This window comes from Nyctereutes procyonoides, unplaced genomic scaffold (genome assembly GCF_905146905.1).
Source record: "Nyctereutes procyonoides isolate TBG_1078 unplaced genomic scaffold, NYPRO_anot_genome, whole genome shotgun sequence".
NCBI classification, from domain to species: domain Eukaryota; kingdom Metazoa; phylum Chordata; class Mammalia; order Carnivora; family Canidae; genus Nyctereutes; species Nyctereutes procyonoides.
In genome coordinates, this window is record NW_026575126.1 from 54,249,524 (window position 1) to 54,273,196 (window position 23,673).

The window sequence follows — 23,673 nt, forward strand, 5'->3', positions numbered from 1 at the left end:
CTAGCCTCAGCAATCAGGCAACAAAAAGAAATAAAAGGCATTCAGATTGGCAAAGAAGAAGTCAAACTCTCCCTCTTTGCAGATGACATGATACTGTACATAGAAAACCCAAAAGACTCCACCCCAAGATTGCTAGAACTCATACAGCAATGTGGCAATGTGGCAGGATACAAAATCAATGCCCAGAAATTCAGTGGCATTTCTATACACTAACAATGAGACTGAAGAAAGAGAAATTAAGGAGTCAATCCCATTTACAATTGCACCCAAAAGCATAAGATACCTAGGAATAAACCTAACCAAAGAGGTAAAGGATCTATACCCTGAAAACTACAGAACACTTCTGAAAGAAATTGAGGAAGACACAAGGAGATGGAAAAATATTCCATGCTCATGGATTGGAAGAATTAATATTGTGAAAATGTCTATGCTACCCAGGGCAATTTACACGGTCAATGCAATCCCTACCAAAATACCATGGACTTTTCTTCAGATAGTTGGAACAAATAATCTTAAGATTTGTGTGGAATCAGAAAAGACTCCAAATAGCCAGGGAAATATTGAAAAAGAAAACCAGAGCCAAATTTCAAGTTGTACTACAAAGCTGTGATCATCAAGACAGTGTGGTGCTGGCACAAAAACAGACACATAGATCAATGAACAGGATAGAGAACCCAGAAATGGGCCATCAGCTCTATGGTCAACTAATATTCGACAAAGCAGGGAAGACTATCTACTGGAAAAAAGTCTCTTCAATAAGTGATGCTGGGATTATTGGACAGCCACATGCAGTGGAATGAAACTGCACCATTCTCTTACACCATACACAAAGATAAACTCAAAATGGATGAAAGATCTAAATGTGAGACAAGAATCCATCAAAATCCTAGAGGAACATACAGGCAACACCCTTTTTGAACTTGGCCAGAGCAATTTCTTGCAAGATACATCTATGATGGCAAGGGAAACAAAAGCAAAAATGAACAATTGGGACTTAATCAAGATAAAAAGCTTCTGAACAGCTAAAGAAATAGTCATCAAAACTAAAAGGCAATGTACTGAATGGGAGAAGACATTATCAGATAAAGGGCTAGTATCCAAGATCTATAAAGAACTTATTAAACTCAACACCCAAGAAACAAACAATCCAATCATGAAATGGACAAAAGAACAAAAATTTCACAGAGGAAGGCATAGGCATGGCCAACAAGCACATGAGAAAATGCTCTGCATCACTTGCCATCAGGGAAATACAAACCAAAACCACAGTGAGATGCCACCTCACACCAATGACAATGGTGAAAATTAACAAGATAGGAAACCACAAATGTTGGAGAGGATGTGGAGAAAGGGGAACCCTCTTGCACTGTTGATGGGAATGTGAACTGGTACAGCCACTCTGGAAAACAGTGTGGAGGTTCCTCAAAGAGTTAAAAATAGAGCTACCCTTCAACCCAGCAATTGCACTGCTCAGTTTTATCCCAAAGATACAGATGCAGTGAAAAGCACCTTCACCCCAATGTTTATAGCAGGAATGTCCACAATAGCCAAACTGTGGAAGGAGCCTCGGTGTCCATCAAAAGATGAATGGATGAAGAAGATGTGGTCTATGTACACAATGGAATATTACTCAGCCATTAGAAAGGAGAAATACTCACCATTTGCTTTGACATGGATGGAACTGGAGGGTATTATAATGAGTGAAGTAAGTCAATCAGAGAAGGACAAATATTATATGGTTTCAGTCATATGGGGAATATAAAAAATAGTGAAAGGGATTATAGGGGAAAGGAGAGAAAATGAGTGGGAAAAATCACATGAGAGACTCCTAACTCTTTCCTTGAGGAAACAAACAAGGTAGTGGAAGGGGAGGTGGGGGGGGATGGGGTTGACTTGTAAGGGGCACTGAGGGGGGCACTTGACAGGATGAGCACTGGGTGTTATACTATATGTTGGCAAATTGAACTCCAATAAAAAAAATAGGCAAAAAAAATGGCCAACAGGCACTTGAGTAGATACTCCACTTCAATAATCATCAGAGAAATGGACATCAAAACTGCAATGAGATTATCACTTCATGCCTATTAGAAAGGCTGTCACCAAGAAGATAAGAAATGACAGGTTCTGGGAAGGATATGGTAGAAAGGGAACTTTTATACGTTGTTGGTGGGAATGTAAATCAGCCCAACTATTATGGAAAACAATGTGGAGGTGCCTCAAAAACCTAAAAATAGATCTACCATATGATCCAGCAATTCCAGTTCTAAGTAGATGCCCAAAGGAAATGAAAACACGATTTTGAAAAGATATATTCACTCCTGTGCATATATCACAGCATTATTCACAATAGCCAAGATATGGAAACAACCCAAATGCCCATCAGTGAATGAAGGATAAAAAAAAAAAATACGGTACATAAACACAGCAGAATGTTATTAAGCCATGGAAATAGAAGATACCATTTGAGACAACATGGGTGAAACAAGCACATTATGATAAACAACGTTAGTCAGAAACAAGTACTGTATAGTAGTATCACTTAAATGCAGAATCTAAAAAACTTAAACCTGTAAAAAACACAGGGTAAAATGTTGGTTACTTGGGGATGGAGGACAGATGCTAAGAGTGATGGTGTTTAAGGTCACAAACTTGTAATGAATACTAAATAAGCCATAGATCTCTAATGCACAGTATAATGAATATAGATAATAATATTGTACTATAAATATGTAATGTGATCAATATTGCTACATTGGCAATCATGTTACAATATATAAATTTTTTAAAGAAGGATGTTAAACACCTTAAACTTACACAATGTTACATGTCAAATATATTCCATAAAAAAATGCACAATGAGATATCACGTCACACCTACTTGGATGGCTATAGTCAAAATATGAAAAGTATTAAAGATTTGATGAGAATGTAGAGAAATTCTTACCCTCATAGATTGCTGGTATGAATGTAAAATGTTGCAGCTGCTTTGAAAAAGTTTGATAATTCTAAACATAGAATTACCATATGACCCAACAATTGCACTCCTGAATATATATCCAAAAGAATTGAAAATAAGTATTTAAACAAGAACTTGCACACAAATGCTCATAGAAGCATTATTCATAAAAGTTTTTTCCCAGAAATGGAAATAATTCAGATGTTCATCCACTGCTAAGTGGATAACAAAATGTAGTATATCCATACAATGGAATAATATTCAACAATAAAGAGAAATTTATTACAGACCCATGTTGCAACATTGATGAGCCTTCAAAACATTATGCTAAGTAAAAGAGACAAAAAAGGCCACTTAGTGTATGATTCCATTTATATAAAATGTCCAAAGTAGGCAAATTCATAGAGACAGTAGATTAGTGGTTACCAGTGGCTAGAGGAAGGGGGGTTAAAATGACTGGTTCATAGATACTGGGTTTTCTTTTGGGGTAATGAAAATGTTATGTATCTAGGTAGTGGTAAATTTGCAGAACATTGTGAATGTATTGCCACTGAATTGTACACTTTAAAAAGGTCAATTTTATGTGCATTTTGTTACAATAAAACATTGCATTTTTGCATATTGACACATCAGAAAATACAATTCTGATGAAAAGACGGTGATGTATCTCACATCTCAGAGATGTCTGTTATTTGCATATCTAGAATTTAGCTGTTGGTATTAGTTAATTTTCTCTGTAGTAAACCCAAAAACTATAAGCCACTGTCCATTTTGACTGTTTGTTTTCTTCCTTATGATTATTACCATTATATTCTTTTCCTACTTAAAACTTTTGCCTATTTATAGAATAAAAGTTTTTCTCACTTTAAAGGACTTTAATTATTTGACATGGCCTACAATAATCGTTAGGTATGCCATAAATACCTTTAATTTATTTGTTTTCTTCATTATTAAGCATTGTATTTATGGAGGCTCAGCCTTTAAAATTCATTGAGTATGTTGTAATGTTATCTCCCATCCAAACTGGTAAAAACTAGAGGAAAAAATCATTGGCAGAAAAACTATTATAAAAACTATAGATATCCAGAAAGATAACAGAAATGAATAAAATATTAAAATAATTATTTTCCATATTCTATACTTCTTTAAATCGAATTTAAAATTCATTTGATCCTATATTTCTTAAATTTGGTGTCATCTTAGACTTTGCATCAGTTTTTAAAGTAAGGCTATCTCTCTTTTATCATTCTCAGTTATTGAGAACAGTGTCTATAATTTTGGAAAACATGGGATTGCAAAATTTTTTATTGCATTGGCTATCTTGGGCTTATTTTATCTACCTTTGCTTTTGTGTCTGGAGACTACATCCTGGAGCCTGGAAAACTTTGTCTTTCATAAAATTATATCTAATGTCCACAACATATTCACAAAAGGCAAGACAGTAAGTGACTAACATAGACTTTAGATACAACTCAAAGAAAGCTCATTATTAGGCCAAAATGTATGAATATACATATTCCTACCTCTATTACTTGATAAATAAAATATCACACAATTATGTCAAGATCTAACTGGAACTAATTTGAATCATAAGTCTCTCATTTTAACTGGATTGACTATGATAGAAAGCACTGCTTTTTGCACATACCGTCTGAGTTGTATTTAGCTGTAAATATGGAATTGACTTTTTAAAAACTATGTAGTAGAGTGCCTAGGTTGCTCAGCTGGTTAAGTGTCTGGCTTTTGATTTCAGCTCAGGTCATGATCTCAGGGTTGGATTGAGCCGCCATGTTGGGCTCTGCAGTTAGCAGGGAGTCAGCTTGAGATTCTCCCTCTCTCTCCCCCTTAAATCAATAAATAAATCTTTATTTATTTTATAGAAAACAAAAAACTATGTAGTATTGTAGGGCTTCATGGCTTCTAACAGTCAGATTGTTCATTATTTCTTTATATAGCTCTCATGATTTCACATAAGCTCAGGGTTTTGTTTAGGATTTTAAAAATTCTTTTAATGGTCCATCCATTCAATTACTGAATTCCTTCCAGTCTATACTTGAACCTCTTGATGCAGGAACCACTATATCTGTCTCTCTGTAATTTCATTCATCTGAATTCTGTCCCTGGGTGCTATTCTGGGATGGCTCTAGATCTTGGCCATAAATTTCTCTGAGTCTGCATATCCTTACTATTTCACAAGGAAAGATATCTTGAGACCATATGGTCTCTTCCACTACTTGGAATTTTAATTAGGATGAGAAAAAAATCACAATTATCTATGAGAATTAAAAGGCCCTATTTTCCAGAGTGACTGCACAGTTTGCATTCCCACCAACAGTGCTAGAGGGTTCCCCTTTCTCCACTTCCTCACCAACACCTGTTATTTTTTGTGTTTCTGATTCAAGCCATTCTGACGGTGTCAAATGACATTTCATTGTAGTTTTGATTTGTGTTTCCCTGATAATCAGTGATGTTGAGCATCTTTTCATGTGTCTGTGGGCCATATGGATATCCTCTTTGGGAAAATGTTTATTCATGTCTTCTGTCCATTTTTTAACTGGATCATTCATTTTTTGAGTATTGACTTTTATAAGTTCTTTATTTATTTTGGATGCTAATCCTTCATCAGATATGTCATTTGTGGGATACCTGGGTGACTCAGTCAAGTAAGCATCCAACTCTTGATTTCAGCTCAGGTCATGATTTCAGGTCTGAGATTGAGCCCAGTGTAAGGCTCCATGCTAAGCATGCAGACTGCTTAAGATTATCTCTCCAGGGGCACCTGTGTGGCTCAGTTTCTTGAATGTTTGACTCTTAGTTTTGGGATCATGATCCCATGATCTCAGGTCATGGGATCAAGCACTGCATTGGGCTTGCACTACTTTCTCTCCCTCTCTCTCGATAGATAGATAGATAGATAGATAGATAGATAGATAGATAGATACATACATACATATAGATAAATATAGATACATAGACATATAGATATATATATAATTTTCAAATATCTTCTCTCACGCCATAGGTTTTCTTTTAGTTTTGTTGATTGTTTCCTTCACTGTGCAGAAGCTTTTTATTTTGATGAAGTCCCAATAGCTTATTTCTGCTTTTGTTTCCTTAGCAGAAACATCTAGAAGGAACATCAGGAGAAACATCTAGAAGGAAGTTGCTATGTCAAAGAGGTTACTGCCTGTATTCTCCTGTATTCTCCCCTAGGATTTTTATGATTTCCTATCTCACCTTTAGGTCTTTAATCCATTTCAAATTTATTTTTGTGAATGGTGTAAGAAAGTGGTCCAGTTTCATTCTTTTGCATGTTGCTGTCCAGTTTTCTGAACACTATTTGTTGAAGAGACTGTCTTTTTCCCATTGGATATTCTTTCCTGGTTTTTTATTAATTTTATTTATTTATTTATTTATTTATTTATTATTTATTTATGATAGTCACACACAGAGAGAGAGAGAGAGAGAGGCAGAGACACAGGCAGAGGGAGAAGCAGGCTCCATGCACTGGGAGCCCGACGTGGGATTCGATCCCGGGTCTCCAGGATCGCACCCTGGGCCAAAGGCAGGCGCCAAACCGCTGCACCACCCAGGGATCCCTTTCCTGGTTTTTTAAAGATTAATTGACCATATAGTTGTGGGTTCATTTTTGAGTTTTCTATTCTGTTTCATTGATCTAGTATCTATTTTTGTGCTAGCACCATACTGTTTTGATCACTTCAGCTTTGTAATGTAACTTGAAGTTTCCAGCTTCGCTTTGCTTTGTTTTTGCTTTCTTTAAAAGATTTTATTTGTTTATTTGAGATAGACAGAGATAGCAACAGAGAGCACAAGAAGAGAGGAGAGGGGGAAGCAGGCTCCCAGCTGACTAGGAAGCCCGATGCAAGTGCTCAATCCCAGCACCCTGGGATCATGACCTGAGCCAAAGGCAGACATTTAACCAACTGAGTTACCCAGGCTCTCATGCTTTGCTTTCTCAAGGCTGCTTTGGCTATTCAGGGTCTTTTGTGGTTCCATTTAAATTTCAGGATTATTTGTCCTAGCTCTGCAAAAAAAAATGCTGTTGGTATTTAGATAGGTTGGTATTTAGATGTAATGTGTAGATTGCTTTGGGTAATATAGACTTTTTATAAAGAATATTTGTTCCTCCAATCCATGAGCATGGAATGTCTTTCCATTTCTTTATGTCATTTTCAATTTCTTTCATCAGTGTTTTATGGTTTTTAGAGTACAGATCTTTTACTCTTCTTTGGTTAGGTTTATTTCTAAGTATCTTATTGTTTTTTGGGCAATTCTAAATGAGATTGGTTCTTTAATTTCTTTTTATACTGCTTCATTATTGGTATATAGCAATATAACAGATTTCTGTATGTTGATTTTTATATCCTGCAACTTTACTGAATTCATCTATCAGTTTTACATTCTTGTGTGTGTGTGTGCGTGTGTGTGTGTGTGTGTGTGTGTGTGTGGTGTCTTTCCACATTCTACACTGAGGATTATGTTCTCTGCAAATAGAGAAAGTTTGGTTTCTTTCTCGCCAATTTGGATGCCTTTTATTTCTTTTTGTTGTCTGATTGCCATGGCTAAGACTGCCAGTACCATGTTAAATAACAGTGATTAGGGGTGCCTGGGTGGCTGAGTCAGTTAAGCATCTGTCTTTGGCTCAGATCATGATCCCAGGGTCCTTGAATCAAGCCCCATGTCAGGCTCAGTGGTGAGTCTGCTTCTCCCTCTCCCTCTGCCACTCCGCCTGCTCCTGCTCTCTCGCTCTCTCTCAGATAAATAAATAAAATCTTCTTTAAAAACCATTTTAAAATGCCTGGGTGGCTCAGTGGTTGAGCATCTGCCTTTGACTCAGGGCGTGATCCCGGGGTCCCAGGATTAAGTCCCGCATTGGGCTACCCACAGGGAGCCTGCTTCTCCTTCTGCCTGTCTCTGCCTCTCTCTGTGTGTCTCTCATGAATAAATAAATAAAATCTTTTTAAAAAATAAAACAGTGATGAGAGTGGACATCCTGTCTTGTTTCTGACCATAGAGGAAAAGCTCTCAGTTTTACCACATAGATGATGATATTAGCTGTGGCCTTATCTCCATAGATGGCCTTTATTATGTTGACGTATGTTCTCTATAACCCTACTTTTATCATGAATGAATGTTATACTTTGTCAAATGCTTTTTCTGCATCTGGTGAAATGATCATATGGTTCTTAGCCCAGATCCCCCTTCAGGGAAGAAGTTGATGCCCCCAGCTTTTGGGAGCACTATCTTCAGATAATTTTCAATTGTCATTATCTTTATGGATTGCTTCATCTACAAAAATTCTTGTCTTCCAAGGTGACACTTCTTCCCAGATGGCCTGCATCCAATCACTTACAGATACAAGAGTAAAATGTTTGGTCATCTCAATGCCTCTCAAACAACTTCAGGCTTCCTCCCAGGGGGTCAACTGAGGATGTCCTTTGGCCTGACTCCTCTCTTTACCTATTCCTGATTCCTTCCTCTCCTTTACAAAGGTTTTGGCCCCAAGGGAACTCTACCTGCAGGTTAGTACCAGGAGAGTTCTAATAAGTAAGAATATAATAAGATAGAGTTTTAGGACTAGATGATTCCCCACTGTCAATGAGGGCCATGTTACTGATGGAAAAGGAAACACGGATTTCCTCTGACACAAAGTAATGTTCCAGTTGTTAAAATTTTCACCAGTGCTGAATTGGGATGATATGTCAGGAAGAGAATGCACTAATTGATAGATATATCAAGAAATCAAGAAATATGGGGGAAAATAGCAACCATTAGAACAATGGAATTGTGAGACTGTTGCTAAACTCCTTACTCTATAAAAGGCAGAGAGTTTTTAGTAAGAGAGCTCTATTTTCCTTCAGTGGAAAAAGCAAAGAAAAGTGAGTACTTAGGCTCAAGGTCCAATTTTCAGATTTGATGAGCTCCAGGAAGGTCAAATTCAACCAAGGCAGATCTGCTATGCCAAGATCACAGCTCTTATTAGAAAAGAATGGAACCCTGACACATAGAATAGGAACATCTGAGTTAATGACCCCAAAATCTTAAATTTCCAGATTCCCCTGAACACAAAGAGTCTACAGAAGTGGCATACTTCTCTCTGTTAAGAAGTCACACTCCCTTCTCAGGTGAAGAAAATATGGAAGTCTCCCCTGCAAAACAACGTGTACCTATTCACAGCTTTTGGTGAATAGTCAAATAGTCAATAGTCAAATAGTCCCTCACTAATCAGTAGAAAACAAAGACAAAGTCAGTGAAGAACTATAAGACACTACCAACTAGATCTAGATGATATTTATAGAACACTCCCCCTAATAAGAGTATTTCACATGGAAACTTCACCCAAAATACCATTCACAATTTTTAAAGAAATAATGCAGAGTGTTTTCTGATTATCTTGAAATTAAGCTACAAATTAATGATAAAAATATAACAGGAGAACATCTATAAGCATTGGGAAATTAAACAACATACATCTCTGGAACCCTCCATCAAAGATGAAATTAAGAAATATTTTTGAACTGAATGAAAATGAAACCAAACCATACCAAATTTGTGGGATGTGCCTAACTAAAGCAGTGTTTTAAGGGAAATTTATAGTATTAAATGGTTTACATTATTATTGAAAAAAAGTCCCATTTTATTTTTCCTTCCCTTTCCCTATGTTCATCCATTTTGTTTCTTAAATTCCACATACAAGTGAAATCATACGGTATTTTTGTCTTTCTTTTTTATTTTTTTTTATTTTTGTCTTTCTTTGACTTGCTTCACTTAGCATAATAACCTCTATTCCATTCACATCACTGCGAATGGCAAGATTTTATTCTTTTTGACGGCTGAATAATATTCCATTATATATATATATATATATATATATATATATATATATATATATCACATATTCTTTATCCATTCATCTGTGAGTGGGCATCTGGGCTCCTTCCATATTTTAGCTATTGTGGCCATGGCTAGTATAAGCATTGAGGTGCAAGTACTGCTTCAATACATGCACCGATGCAAACCGATACATGTTTGCATCCTTTGGATAAGTACCTAGTAGTTCAATTGCTAGGTCATAAGGTAGCTCTATTTTTAACTTTCTGAAGAATCTTCATACTGTGTTCCAGACTGGCTGTACCAGTCTGCATTCCCACCAACAGTGTAAGAGGGTTCCCTTTCTCTGCATCCTTGCCAACATCTGTTGTTTCTTGAGTCTTTAATTTTAGCCATTCTGAGAGGAAGGCAAACCATAAGAGTCGCTAAACTCTATGAAATAAACTGAGGATTACTGGAGGGGAAGTGAGGGGGGAGAATAATTGGGTGATGGGCATTAAGGTGGGCACTTGGAATGAGTACTGGGCATTATATGCAACTGACGTATGACTAAATTCCACCTCTGAAACTTTAGAAGAAAAAAGAAGGTCCCAGATTAATGACTGAAACTTCCACCTCAGTAAATTAGGATAAAAAGAGTAAAATAGACTCAGAGCAGGCAAAAGTAAATAAAAATAAAAGAAATAAAACTGCAAACAGAAAAGCAATTGAGATAAATTAATGAATGCAACCAAAAACTAATTTAAAAAATGATTGTAATTGATAAGCCGATAGCCAGAGTAATCATGAAATAGAAACATACTACCAGTATGAGGACAAATGAAGAGCTACCACTATGGATACCACAGAAATTGAAATCCAGTCTATCTCATAAATTTGTCACCTTCTATGAAACAGAACAGAAAGACACAAACTATCAAAACTCACTCAAGAATAAAGAAACTAGTTTTATTTCAATTAAAGACATGTGCATATATAAAGCCTCCAAAAAAAGAAAATGCTAAGCCTATATAATTTCACTTATGAATTCTACCAAATTTTAAAGAAGAAATAGCATCAATTCTGCATTACTTCTCCCAGAAAGTAGAAATGGGAACATTTTCCATTTCATTTTGTGAAACCATCATCCTATACCAAAATGGAGAAATTACAAGAAACCAATATCCCTCATGAACACAGACACACAAGTTCTTAACAAAATATTCATAAACCAAATCCAAGAATATATGGAAGGAATAATACACCATGAACAAGTGGAGCTTATTCCATAAATATAAAGCTAGTTTAATATTTGAAAATTCGTTACTCACAATGTTAATAATCTCAAGAAGAAAAACCACATCTTAACACCAATTGTTGCAAAAAAAAAAGCATTCAACATCCATTTGTGATTTTTTAAAAGACTGCTAAGGAAAGAAAGGAAACATTTCAACCTAATAAGTGGCCTCTACTTATATAGTCTACAGTGAACATAATGACAAAAGAGTGAACGTTTTCCCCCTAATATTGAAAGCAGGACAAAGTTGTTCACTCTTACAGCTGCTATGCATCCAATTTTTAGAATGGAAAAGAAAAAAAATCTTAAAGCAGCTCTCTTTTCACTCTTCTGACTAGCATGTTTACTGAGCTAACTACATTCTCCTGCTCCATTCCTCAGAAATGAAGTACTGTTAAATGAGTGCTTGATGCAAAACTAGACAGTTAAAAAGTTGTGCTCAAACAGTACAAATTACTATTCACAGAACATGTCTTGTTGTTTCAATCCTACTTATCTCTCACCAAGCTCCCACTGCTGATGGCAGCTTTCTTCCATCCCCACCCTACCTTCAATCTTTCAATAAATCCTAATTTATTCTTCAAGCTCTGACTTCACCTATAGAGGGTATTTCCTTCAAAAGAGAAAAAATTCGTTCTTTTTTTTAATTTTTTAATTAATTTATTTATGATAGTCACAGAGAGAGAGAGAGAGGCAGAGACACAGGCAGAGGGAGAAGCAGGCTCCATGCACCGGAAGCCCGATATGGGATTTGATCCCGGGTCTCCAGGATCGCACCCTGGGCCAAAGGCAGGCGCCAAACCGCTGTGCCACCCAGGGATCCCTCTTTTTTTTTTTTTTAAACGTGGATCTAATGGTGTCTTCAACATATTTTATTTGGAACAAATCACACTAGACAACAAGTACAAGTGTGGCTTTTGTTTTCCATGAAGTGCCCATGTTATTGGCAAGAACATAGTGCTTACTCATAGCTGTATAAAAACATGCTCATGTCTCTAATTTCCAAATCTAAGCAAGTCAAGAATAAACTTACACATGAGAGTTTAGGAAATTGGTCGGAAGGCTCTTGGAAATTAAACATTTTCTGATGTCTTTGATATTTCTTCCTCAGGTCAGCTTTGAAACGGTCACTCAGTTTAAACTAGATACCTAAAGTGAATTCATATCTGTGACTTTTGTCTTAATATAGTCTACAGTGTCCTGTCAAGTAATCAACAACTATGAGGATGAAGTTATAAAAAATGAAGAAAACAGAGCCCTGGCACTGCCTCCCAAGTTAAAGAATACCCCACTGGTTCTGAAAGAACTTACAAAGGTAAAGTCATTCAGTGATCAACATCACAAGAATTTATTAGTAGTACTCCTAATCTATTGGAGTTCTTTGGGATCTGGATATATCTGGTAAAATAGAAAGTGAGAGGGGAAGAGCACTACAGGGGTTTGAGGTTATGATTGTGGTAGGCCCATAACCAGTGCTCCAGTACATTGTAGGGTCTTTTGTCTTATTTTCTCAGATTTATTATAAGTGTCCAGTTGTAAAAGCTATAAGAAATATCTCCCTTGTAGTCCAGAAATACGAGTGCTTTGGATTACTTGGATTAAATGGAGCTGGGAAAACCACCACATTCAAAATACTGACTGGAGAGGAGACCACAACGTCTGGAGCTGTGTTGATTGATGGCTTTAACATCACCAAAAATATCAGAAAGGTATTTCTGCTCCTAATTACTGAGTTGGTACCCTAAAGAAGGAGGCAACTGGGCAAGTGGGTGGGGGACCTAAAAGGGAAGCTGGAATATATATATATATATTATTATATATTATATAATATATAATGTTATATATTCTTTCCTCAAAAGTAACAGAATCCAGACACAGCAATAGTCATGATAACATAATTGAGTTTGAGAAAAGGCAAATATTCTTTCTGGCTGGAATAAAGTGTGATTATCTTTAATGGTACAAACTAGAAACAAAAAGAGTGGCTATTTCAGTTAACCCGCTATGACATAAGAATTTGGTATGAAACAATTATTAGAAAAAGTAGTTGTGAAAGATACTAAGTCAAATTGACAGCGCTTGGACTCCTTTTGGATGTAACTTCTAAGGAAAATAAACGATCTTAAGATATTGTCTGTGTTTTTATCATGAGTCAATGAATAGGTGAAAGTTACTTACCAATAACTAAACACAAGAGATGAGTCTGGAAGAGGATATGTCAAGTGTAAGATATCTGTGACACATTCAAATGGGAGGATAGCCAACATGCCATTGGAATCTATGAACTGATACAGAGATATAAATTTGTGATTCATCAAAGCACAAGTGAAATTTGAACTGGATGGATAATCTATTGGGAGTATGGATAATAATGACAAGGGAGATGGGGGCTGAATCCTGAGGATTATCAACATTTCTATGATAGAGAATAGCTGAAGAAAAATTGGGCAGAACTAGTGAGATAGGAGGAAAATATGGATAAAGTTTTATTACACAATCCACATGAAGAGAAAGTGTCAAGAAGAAAATGAAACAGAAATGTGAAGCAAAATAGACCTCAATAGTATTCACTGGACATCATTGAAAGCTGAAGCAGTGGGTTGACACACAGACAGGTGAGGATGGGGAAATAATGTGAACAAAACAGAAGAAAGGCAGCTGTCAAAAGAGGAAAAAGAGTTACACCCAGCATTTTAGGAAATGACAAAGACAGAATCATAATTTATAGTAACTAGAACATGTTTATATGAATGGGGGGAGGCACTAAGAAGTTTAAAATATGTAGCAATAGGAGCTCTAGGATAAAAAAAGGCATTCATTCAAATAAATCATAAAACAATATAATAAGGTATACAAGTCTAATTCCCTCTCCTACCCACCTTTCCTTTATTTTTTCCCACAGAAAAAGATAACCACTTTTATCACACTACATATATTTTATGCATAGTCAATAAAATATAATGATCTATCTTCCATTCTTTTACACAAAATGTAGCATACTAAACACAATCTTTTGAATCTTGCCAAAGTGCTTTCCATACATGGTTATATAAATATGTACTAAACAAGCAATTTTTACAAATGCCTATATCCCTGAACCAATCACAATAGAGTATATGAACAACTCTTGTATCAATCTACCAGTCTGGTAGATTTTTTTAATGGCATCTTGTCATTATGCTGTATATTGTATCTCCATACTTATTTATCCTACATCATTGCAACTTTGTAGCCTTTACCGAACACCAACACCAACACTCTTCCTCCGCCTCCCATCCCTGGTAATTGCCATTCAACTCTGTTTTTCTGTATTTTCTAGCTTCCACATAAAAATGAGATCATACAGCGTTGTTTTTTTTTCTTTCTATGGCTTGTTTTATTCAGCATAACAGTCTCCAAGTTCATTGAAGTTGATGCAAATGTCAGAATCTCCTTTTTTTTTAAGATTGTATTTATTTATTCATGAGAGACACAGAGAGGGAGGCAGAGACACAGGCAAAGGGAGAAGCAGGCTCCATGCAGGGAGCCTGATGCGGGACTTGATCCCAAGACTCCAGGATCACACCCTGGGCCAAAGGCGGGCACTAAACCACTGAGCCACCCGGGGATCCCAGAATCTCCTTTTATAAGGATGCATAGTATTACATTGTGTGTGTATATATATACACATCACATTTTCTTTATCCATTCATCTATTGACAGTTTCTTAGGTCATTTCCATATTTTATCTATTGCAAATAAGATTGTAATGACCATGGGAATACAGATATCTCTTAGAGGTACTGATTTCATTTCCTTTGGGTATTTTCTTTTAAGATTTTATTTATGAGAAACACAGAGAAAGGCAGAGACATAGGCAGAGGGAGAAGCAGGCTCCCTGGAGGGAGCCCGATGTGGGACTGGGTCCCAGAACCACAGCATCACAACCTGAGCCAAAGGCAGTCCTTCAACTTCTGAGCCGCCCAGGCATCCTTTCTTTGGGTATTATCACCAAAAGAGGGATTGCAGGATCATATAGTGGCTCTATTTTCAGTTTTTTGAGGAACTTTCTTCATATATATATATATATATGCACAATATATATTTTTTCCAGGAGGTCAGGAAATATTTTATTGACAATTAGGGACATGGCTGTAAGAGAGGGAAGCACACAGGACTGCAAACTAAAACCCAATAGCCAGCAAGGGCCCTTTGGGCCAAGAACACTGCATCCTGGGGTCCTCACGGTCTCCCACCAAACAAGACTGGGCATCCAGGAGAGGGGGCAGTGGCTCTGGTATCCCACAGAGTGAGAGGATATATGCTGCCTCATTATGAGCAACAGGGTAAGGAGGTAAAATGGAGGGAGGGCCCATCACTGCCTAAGACCACCTCCTCCTCTCAGAGCCAACACCAGATGGAGGACTGAACCATCTAAGATCTTGTAATCAGCTGCTGTCTTCTCATCATTCATCTGTTTTCCACTGTAGATGAGCCGCTGCTGCTGTGGGGGATTCCCTCTTTCTCCTCCACACACTCCTTGATTCGCTCCACCTTGTCTGTGAGTTCAATATCAATCTCAATCTCCTTTCCGATCAGCGTCTTCACTTTAATTAGCATCTTCTTCCCAGTTTGGAGCTGCACACAGATATATATATATATATATATATATATATATATATATATATATTCAATTTACCAACATATAGCATAACACCCAGTGCCCATCCCATCAAGTGCCCACTCAGTGCTGTCACCCAGTTACCCCATCCCTCCGCCCACCTCCCCTTCCACTACCCTTTGTTTGTTTCCCAGTTAGGAGTCTCTCATGTTTTGTCACCCTCTCTGATATTTCCCACTCATTTCCCTCTTTCCCTTATAGTCCTTTTCACATTTCTTATATTCCCCGTATGAGTGAAACCACATGATGATTGTCCTTCTCCGATTGACTTACTTCACTCAGCATAATACCCTACAGTTCCATTCACATCGAAGGAAATGGTGGGTATTTCTCCTTTCTAATGGCTGAGTAATATTCCATTGTGTATATATAAATATATATCACATATTCTTTATCCAGTCATCTGACAATGGACATCGAAGCTCCTTCCAGTTTGGCTATTGTGGACATTGCTGCTATAAACATTGGGGGGCAGGTGTCCTGGTGTTTCGCTGCATCTGAATCCTTAGGGTAAATACCCAGTGGTGCAAATCATAGAGTAGCTCTATTTTTAACTCTTTGAGGAACCTCCACACTGTTTTCCAGAGGGGCTGTACCAGTTCACATTCCCATCAACAGTGCAAGAGGGTTCCCCTTTCTCTACATCCTCTCCAACATTTGTTGTTTCCTATCTTGTTAATTTTCACCATTGTCACTGGTGTGAGGTGGCATCTCATTGTGGTTTTGGTTTGTATTTCCCTGATGGCAAGTGATGCAGAGCATTTTATCATGTGCTTGTTGGCCATGTGTATGTCTTCTTTGATTAAATTTTTATTCATGCCTTTTGCCCATTTTATGATTGGATTGTTTGTCTCTTGGGTGTTGAGTTTAATAAGTTCTTTATAGATCTTGGATACTAGCCCTTTTACTGATATGTCATTTGCAAATGTCTTCTCTCATTCTGTACGTTGCCTTTTAGTCTTGTTGACTGTTTCTTTTGCTGTGCAGAAGCTTTTTATCTTGATTAGGTCCCATAGTTCATTTTTGCTTTTGTTTCCCTTGCCTTCATAGATGTATCTTGCAAGAAGTTGCTGTGACTAAGTTCAAAAAGGGTGTTGCCTGTGTTTTCCCCTAGGATTTTGATAGATTCTTGTCTCACATTTAGATCTTTCATCCATTTTGAGTTTATCTTTGTGTATGGTGTAAGAGAATGGTGCAGTTTCATTCTGCTGCACATGGCTGTCCAATAATCCCAGCATCATTTATTGAAGAGACTGTCCTTTTTCCAGTAGATAGTCTTCCCTCCTTTGTCAAATATTAGTTGACCATAGAGTTGATGGCCCATTTCTGGGTTCTCTATCATGTTCATTGATCTGTGTCTGTTTTTGTGCCAGCACCACACTGTCTTGATGATCAGAGCTTTGTATTACAACTTGAAATATGGCATTGTGATGCCCTGGCTCTGGTTTTCTTTTTTTTAAGATTTATTTATTTATTCATGAGAGACACAGGGACACAGGCAGAGGGAGAGAGAGAAGCAGGCTCCATGAAGGGAACCCGACGCGGGATTCAATCCTGGGACTCCAGGATCACACCCTAGGCTGAAGGCAATGCTAAACCACTGAGCCACCTGGGCTGCCCTGGTTTTCTTTTTCAATATTCCCCTGGCTATTTGGAGTCTTTTCTGATTCCACGCAAATCTTAAGATTACTTATTCCAACTATCTGAAGAAAAGTCCATGGTATTTTGGTAGGGATTGCATTGACCGTGTAAATTGCCCTGGGTAGCATAGACATTTTCACAATATTAATTCTTACAATCCATGAGCATGGAATATTTTTCCATCTCCTTGTGTCTTCCTCGATTTCTTTCAGAAGTGTTCTGTAGTTTTCAGGGTATAGATCCTTTACCTCTTTGGTTAGGTTTATTCCTAGGTATCTTATGCTTTTAGGTGCAATTGTAAATGGGATTGAATCCTTAATTTCCCTTTCTTCAGTCTCATTGTTAGTGGATAGAAATGCCATTGAATTTCTGGGCATTGATTTTGTATCCTGCCACATTGCCACATTGCTGTATGAGTTCTAGCAATCTTGGGGTGGAGTCTTTTGGGTTTTCTATGTACAGTATCATGTCATCTGCAAAGAGGGAAAGTTTGACTTCTTTGCCAATTTGAATGCCTTTTATTTCTTTTTGTTGCCTGATTGCTGAGGCTAGTACTTCTAGTACTATGTTGAATAGCAGTAGTGAGAGTGGACATCCCTGTCTTGTTCCTGATCTTAGGGGAAAAGCTCCCAGTGCTTCCCCATTGAGAATGATATTTGCTGTGGGCTTTTTGTAGATGGCTCTTAAGATGCTGAGGAATGTTCCCTCTATCCCTACACTCTGAAGAGTTTTGATGAGGAATGGATGCTGTATTTTATCAAATGCTTTCTCTGCATATATTGAGAGGATCCTATGGTTCTTGTTTTTTCTCTTGTTGATAGGATCTATGATGTTGATGTTTATGAGTGTTGAACCAGCCTTGCATCCCGGGGATAAATCCCACTTGGTCATGGTGAATAATCTTCTTAATGTATTGTTGGATCCGATTGGCTAGTATCTTGTTGAGAATTTTTGCATCTGTGTTCATCAGGGATATTGATCTGTAATTCTCCTTTTTGATGGAGTCTTTGTCTGGTTTTTGTGATGCTGGCCTCATAAAATGAGTTTGGAAGTATTGTGTTCATTTCTATCCTTCGGAACAGCTTTAGTAGAATAGGTATTATTTCTTCTTTAAATGTTTAATAGAATTCCCCTGGGAAGCCATCTGGTCTGGCCCTGGACTTTAGTATCTTGGGAGGTTTTCGATGACTGTTTCAATTTCCTCCCTGGTTATTGGCCTGTTCAGGTTTTCTATTTCTTCCTGTTCCAGTTTTGGTGGTTTGTGGTTTTCCAGAAATGCATCCATTTCTTCTAGATTGCCTAATTTATTGGCATATAGCTGCTCATAATACATTTTTTAAATCGTTTATATTTCCTTGATATCGGTTGTGGTCTCTCCTTTTTTCGTTCATGATTTCATTAGTTTGAGTCTTTTTTCTTTTTAATAAGGCTAGCTAATGGTTTATCTTATTAATTCTTTCAAAGAACCAACTCCTGATTTTGTTGATCTGTTCTACAGTTCTTCTGGTCCCTATTTCATTGAGTTCTGCTCCAATCTTTATTATCTCTCTTCTGCCTGGTGTAGGTTTTACTTGCTGTTCTTTCTCCAGTTCCTTTAGGTGTGAGGTTAGCTTGTGTATTTGAGTTTTCTCCAATTTTTTGAGGAATGCTTGTATTGCGATGTATTTCCCTCTTAGGACTGCTTTCTCTGTATCCCAAAGATTTTGAACGATTGTATCTTCATTCTTATTAGTTTCCATGAATCTTTTTTATTCTTCTCTAATTTACTGGTTGATCCATTTGTCTTTTAGTAGGATGCTCTTTAACCTCCACGTGTTTCAGTTTCTTCCCAATTTCTTCTTGTGATTGAGTTCTAGTTTCAAAGCACTGTGGTTTGAAAATATGCAGGGAACAATCCCAATCTTTGGTATTAAGACCTGATTTGTGACCCATTTGAAGTCTATTCTGGAGAAGGTTCCATGTGCACCTGAGAAAAATGTGTATTCTGTTGTTGGGCTGGAAAGTTCTGTATATATCTGTGAAATCCATCTGGTCCAGTATATCATTTAAAGTCCTTGTTTCTTTGGTGATGTTGTGCTTGGAAGATCTGTCATTTGCAGGAAATGCCATGTTGAAGTCTCCTACTATTAGTGTATTATTATCTAAGTATGTCTTTACTTTGGTCATTAACTGATATACTTGGCAGCTCCCACATTAGGGGCATAAATATTCATGATTGTTAGGTCCTCTTGTTGGATACACCCTTTAAGTATCATATAATGTCCCTCTTCATCTCTTACTACAGTCTTTGGAATAAACTTTTATTTATCTGATATGAGAATTGCTACCCCAGCTTTCTTTTGAGGACCATTTGAATGGTAAATGGTTCTCCAACCTTTCATTTTCAGGCTGGAGGTGTCCTTAGTTCCAAAATGAGTCTCTTGTAGACAGCAAATAGATGGGTCTTGCTTTTTTATCCAGTCCCTATCGTGCGTCTTTAGATGGGATCATTTAGCCCAGTCGTGTTCAGATAACTATTAAAAGATATGAATTTAGTGTCATCATAATACCTATTCAGTCCTTGTTTTAGTGGATTATTTTTTGGGACTTCCTCTTTCTTTTAGAGGGTCCCCCTTAACATTTCTTGAAGAGCTGGTTTGGTGGTCACATATTCTTTCAGTTTTTACCTATCTTGGAAGCTCTTTATTTCTCCTTCTATTCAGAATGAGAGCCTTGCTGGGTAAAGTATTCTTGGCTGCATGTTCTTCTCATTTAGTATCCTCATTGTCTTTCAATTGTTTTTCTCCTTTTTCCTTAGCTTCCTTCCTTGCCATCAACTTGTCTTCTACATCGCTCACTCTTCCTTCCACCTCATTACCCTTGTCATTAGGACCTCCAGTTTGGATTGCATTTCATTTAATTGATTTTTAATTTTGACCTGATTAGATCTAAATTCTGCAGTCATGAAGTCTCTTGAATCCTTTATGCTTTTTTCCAGAGCCACCAGTAGCTTTGTAATTGTGCTTCTGAATTGGCTTTCTGACATCATATTGTAATACAATTTCTGTAAGTCTGTGACAGAGAGTACTGTTTCTGATTCTTTCTTTTGTGGTGAGTTCTTCCTTCTATCATTTTGCTCAGTGAAGAGTGGCTGTATGAGTGGGCTTAATAAAAAATATCGACCATGACCTAAGTAAATTCCACCCTAGATGATTCTTGCTAAAAGCAAAAACCCTTCTCTCTATAGCATTCCATCTGTTCTCTCTGTAAATCTCAGGTAAATCATAGGTGTTCAGGATGATTTGAAAGTTATATAGGTAAGTTGGTGGGACCAGGAGAGTGAGGACCCCTATTCTTCCGCCATCTTGCCCTGAGTCTGTTATCAATTTCTCCATTAATATTTGTTTTATATACTTAGGTATTCTGATGTTGGGTGCATGTATATTTACAATTCTTTTATATTCCTGTTGATTTGAACCTTTTACCATTGTGTAATGACCTTCCGTGCTTCCAGAGATAGTTTTTGCTTTAAAGTTTACTTTGTCTGATTGGTATTACCATTCCTGCTATATTTTGATACCTTTTACATGGAATATCTTTTTCACTCCTTCACTTCCAGCCTATTTGTGTCTTTGAATCTAATGTGAGTTTATTGTACATAACAACAGTTGGATTCTGGTAATTTATGCATTCAGCTACTCTGTGTCTTTTGGGGGGGGGGTTAGTTCATTTACATTTAAAATCATTACTGATAGAGGATTTACTATTGCCACTTTGTAAACTTACCTGTCAGTTTGGTAGCTCTTTTATATATACATATACATACTACATCTTCTTTATCCATTTATCTGTCGATGGGCATCTGGGCTTCTTCCATATTTTGGCTATTGTGGGCATAGCTACTATAAACATTAGGGTGCAGGTGCCCCTTCTATTCACTATGTTTGTATCCTTTAGATAAATACTTAGTAGTGCAATTTCTGGGTTGTAAGATAGTTCTATTTTTAACTTTCTGAGGAACCTTCATACTGTTTTCTGACTGGGTGCAACAGTATGCATTCCCACCAACAGCGTAAGAGGGTTCCCCTTTCTCCACATCTTTCATCAACATCTATTGTTTCCTGAGTTGTTAATGTTAGCCATTCTGACTGGTGTGAGGTGGTATCTCATTATGGTTTTGATTTGTATTTCCCTGATGAGTGATGTTGAGTTTGATAATTTCTTTTTTTTAATAATAAATTTATGTTTTATTGGTGTTCAATTTGCCAACATACAGAATAACACCCAGTGCTCATCCCGTCAAGTGCCCCCCTCAGTGCCTGTCACCCTTTCACCCCCACCCAACACTAAACTCAGATCTTTCAATAGTAACTCTGAATGTGAATGGGCTTAATACCCCATCAAAAGGCGCAGGGTGTCAGACTGGATAAAAAAGCAGGACCCATCTATTTGCTGTCTACAAGAGACTCATTTTAGACAGAAGGACACCTACAGCCTGAAAATAAAAGGTTGGAGAACCATTTACCATTCAAATGGTCCTCAAAAGAAAGCAGGGGTAGCCATCCTTATATCAGATAAACTAAAATTTACCTTGAAGACTGTAGTGAGAGATGAAGAGGGACACTATATCATACTTAAAGGATCTATCCAACAAGAGGACTTAACAATCATCAATATATATGCCCATATATCAATATATATGGGAGCTGCCAAATATATCAATCAATTAATAACCAAAATTAAGACATACATAATAATACACTTATACTTGGTGACTTCAATCTAGCACTTTCTACACTCAATAGGTCTTCTAAACACAACATCTCCAAAGAAACGAGAGCTTTAAATGATAAACTGGACCAGATGGATTTCACAGATATCTACAGAACTTTACATCCAAACTCAACTGATAATTTCTTTTTTTTAAGATTTTTATTTATTCATGATAGACATAGAAAGGCAGAGACATCGGCAGATGTCTGAGAGAATCAGGCTTCTCGCAGAGAGCCCAATGCAGGACTCAACCCTGGGTCTCCAGGATCACACCCTGAGCTGAAGGCAGATACGCAACCACTGAGCCACCTAGGTGTCCCTGAGTTTAATAAGTTCTTTATAGATTTTGGATATTAGCCCTTTATCTATCATTTGCAAATATCTTCTCCCTTTCTGTAGGTTGTCTTTTAGTTTTGTTGAATGTTTCCTTTGCTATGCAAAAGCTTTGTGTCTTGATGAGGTCCCAATAGTTCATTTTTTGCTTTTGTTTCCCTTGCCTTCCTTGCCTTTAAGACATGCCTAGTAAAAAGGTGCTGTGGCTAAAGTCATAGAGTTGCTGCCTGTGTTCTCCTCTGGGCTTTTGATGGATTTCTGTCTCACATTGAGGTCTTGCACCCATTTTGAGTTTATTTTAGTATGTGGTATAAGAAAGTGGTCCAGTTTCATTCTTCTCCAAGTGACTGTCCAATTTTTCCAACACCATTTTTTAAAGATTTTATTTATTCATGAGAGACACAGACAGAGAGAGAGGCAGAGACATAGGCAGAGGGAGAAGCAGGCTTCATACAGGGAACCTGATATGGGACTCCATCTCAGGACTCCAGGATCATGCCCTAAGCTGAAAGCGGGCACTTAACTGCTGAGACACCCACGCGTCCCCCAACACCATTTGTTGAAGAAACTCTTTTCTCCATTGGATATTCTTTCCTGATTTGTCAAAGATTAGTTAACCAGAGAGTTGAGAGTCCCATTTCTGAGTTCTCTATCCTGTTCTACTGATCTATGCATCTATTTTTGTGCCTGTACCATACTGTCTTGATGACTGGAGCTTTGTAATACAGCTTAAAGTCCAGAATTGTAATGCCTCCAGCTTTGGTTTTCTTTTTCAATAGCCCTTTGGTCTTTTCTGGTTCCATATGAATTTTAGGGTTGTTTGTTCCAACTCTGTGAAAAAATATCCATAGTATTGTGATAGAGATTGCACTGAATGTGTAGATTGCTTTGGGTAAAATAGACATTTTGACAATATTTGTTGGTCCAATCCATGAGCATGGAATGTTTTTCCATTTCTTTGTGTCTTCTTTAATTTCTTTCATAAGTGTTCTATAGTTTTTCGAGTACAGATCCTTTACTTCTTTGGTTAAGTTTATTCCTAGGTACCTTATGGTTTTTGATGCAATTGTAAGTGGGATTGGTTCCTTAATTTCTCTTTTTTCTGTCTCATTGTTAGTGTATAGAAATGCAACTGAAAAAAAAAAGAAATGCAACTGATTTCTGTCATTGATTCTATATCCTGCCTCTTTGCTGTAGAGATCT

The 23,673-nt window shown here is 37.2% G+C and overlaps 1 protein-coding gene and 1 pseudogene across 1 annotated transcript in view; one reads left to right on the plus strand and one right to left on the minus strand.

The window, feature by feature from the left end:
• LOC129519856 (phospholipid-transporting ATPase ABCA3-like) overlaps positions 1-23,673 on the plus strand; it is a 202,114-nt gene that overhangs the window by 148,936 nt on the left and 29,505 nt on the right. The window contains 3 exon segments of the mRNA XM_055340688.1: positions 4,210-4,397; positions 12,274-12,399; positions 12,599-12,793. Of these exon segments, the coding sequence (XP_055196663.1) occupies positions 4,210-4,397; positions 12,274-12,399; positions 12,599-12,793 (509 nt within the window).
• On the minus strand, positions 15,424-15,683 carry LOC129519106 (NEDD8-like; annotated as a pseudogene).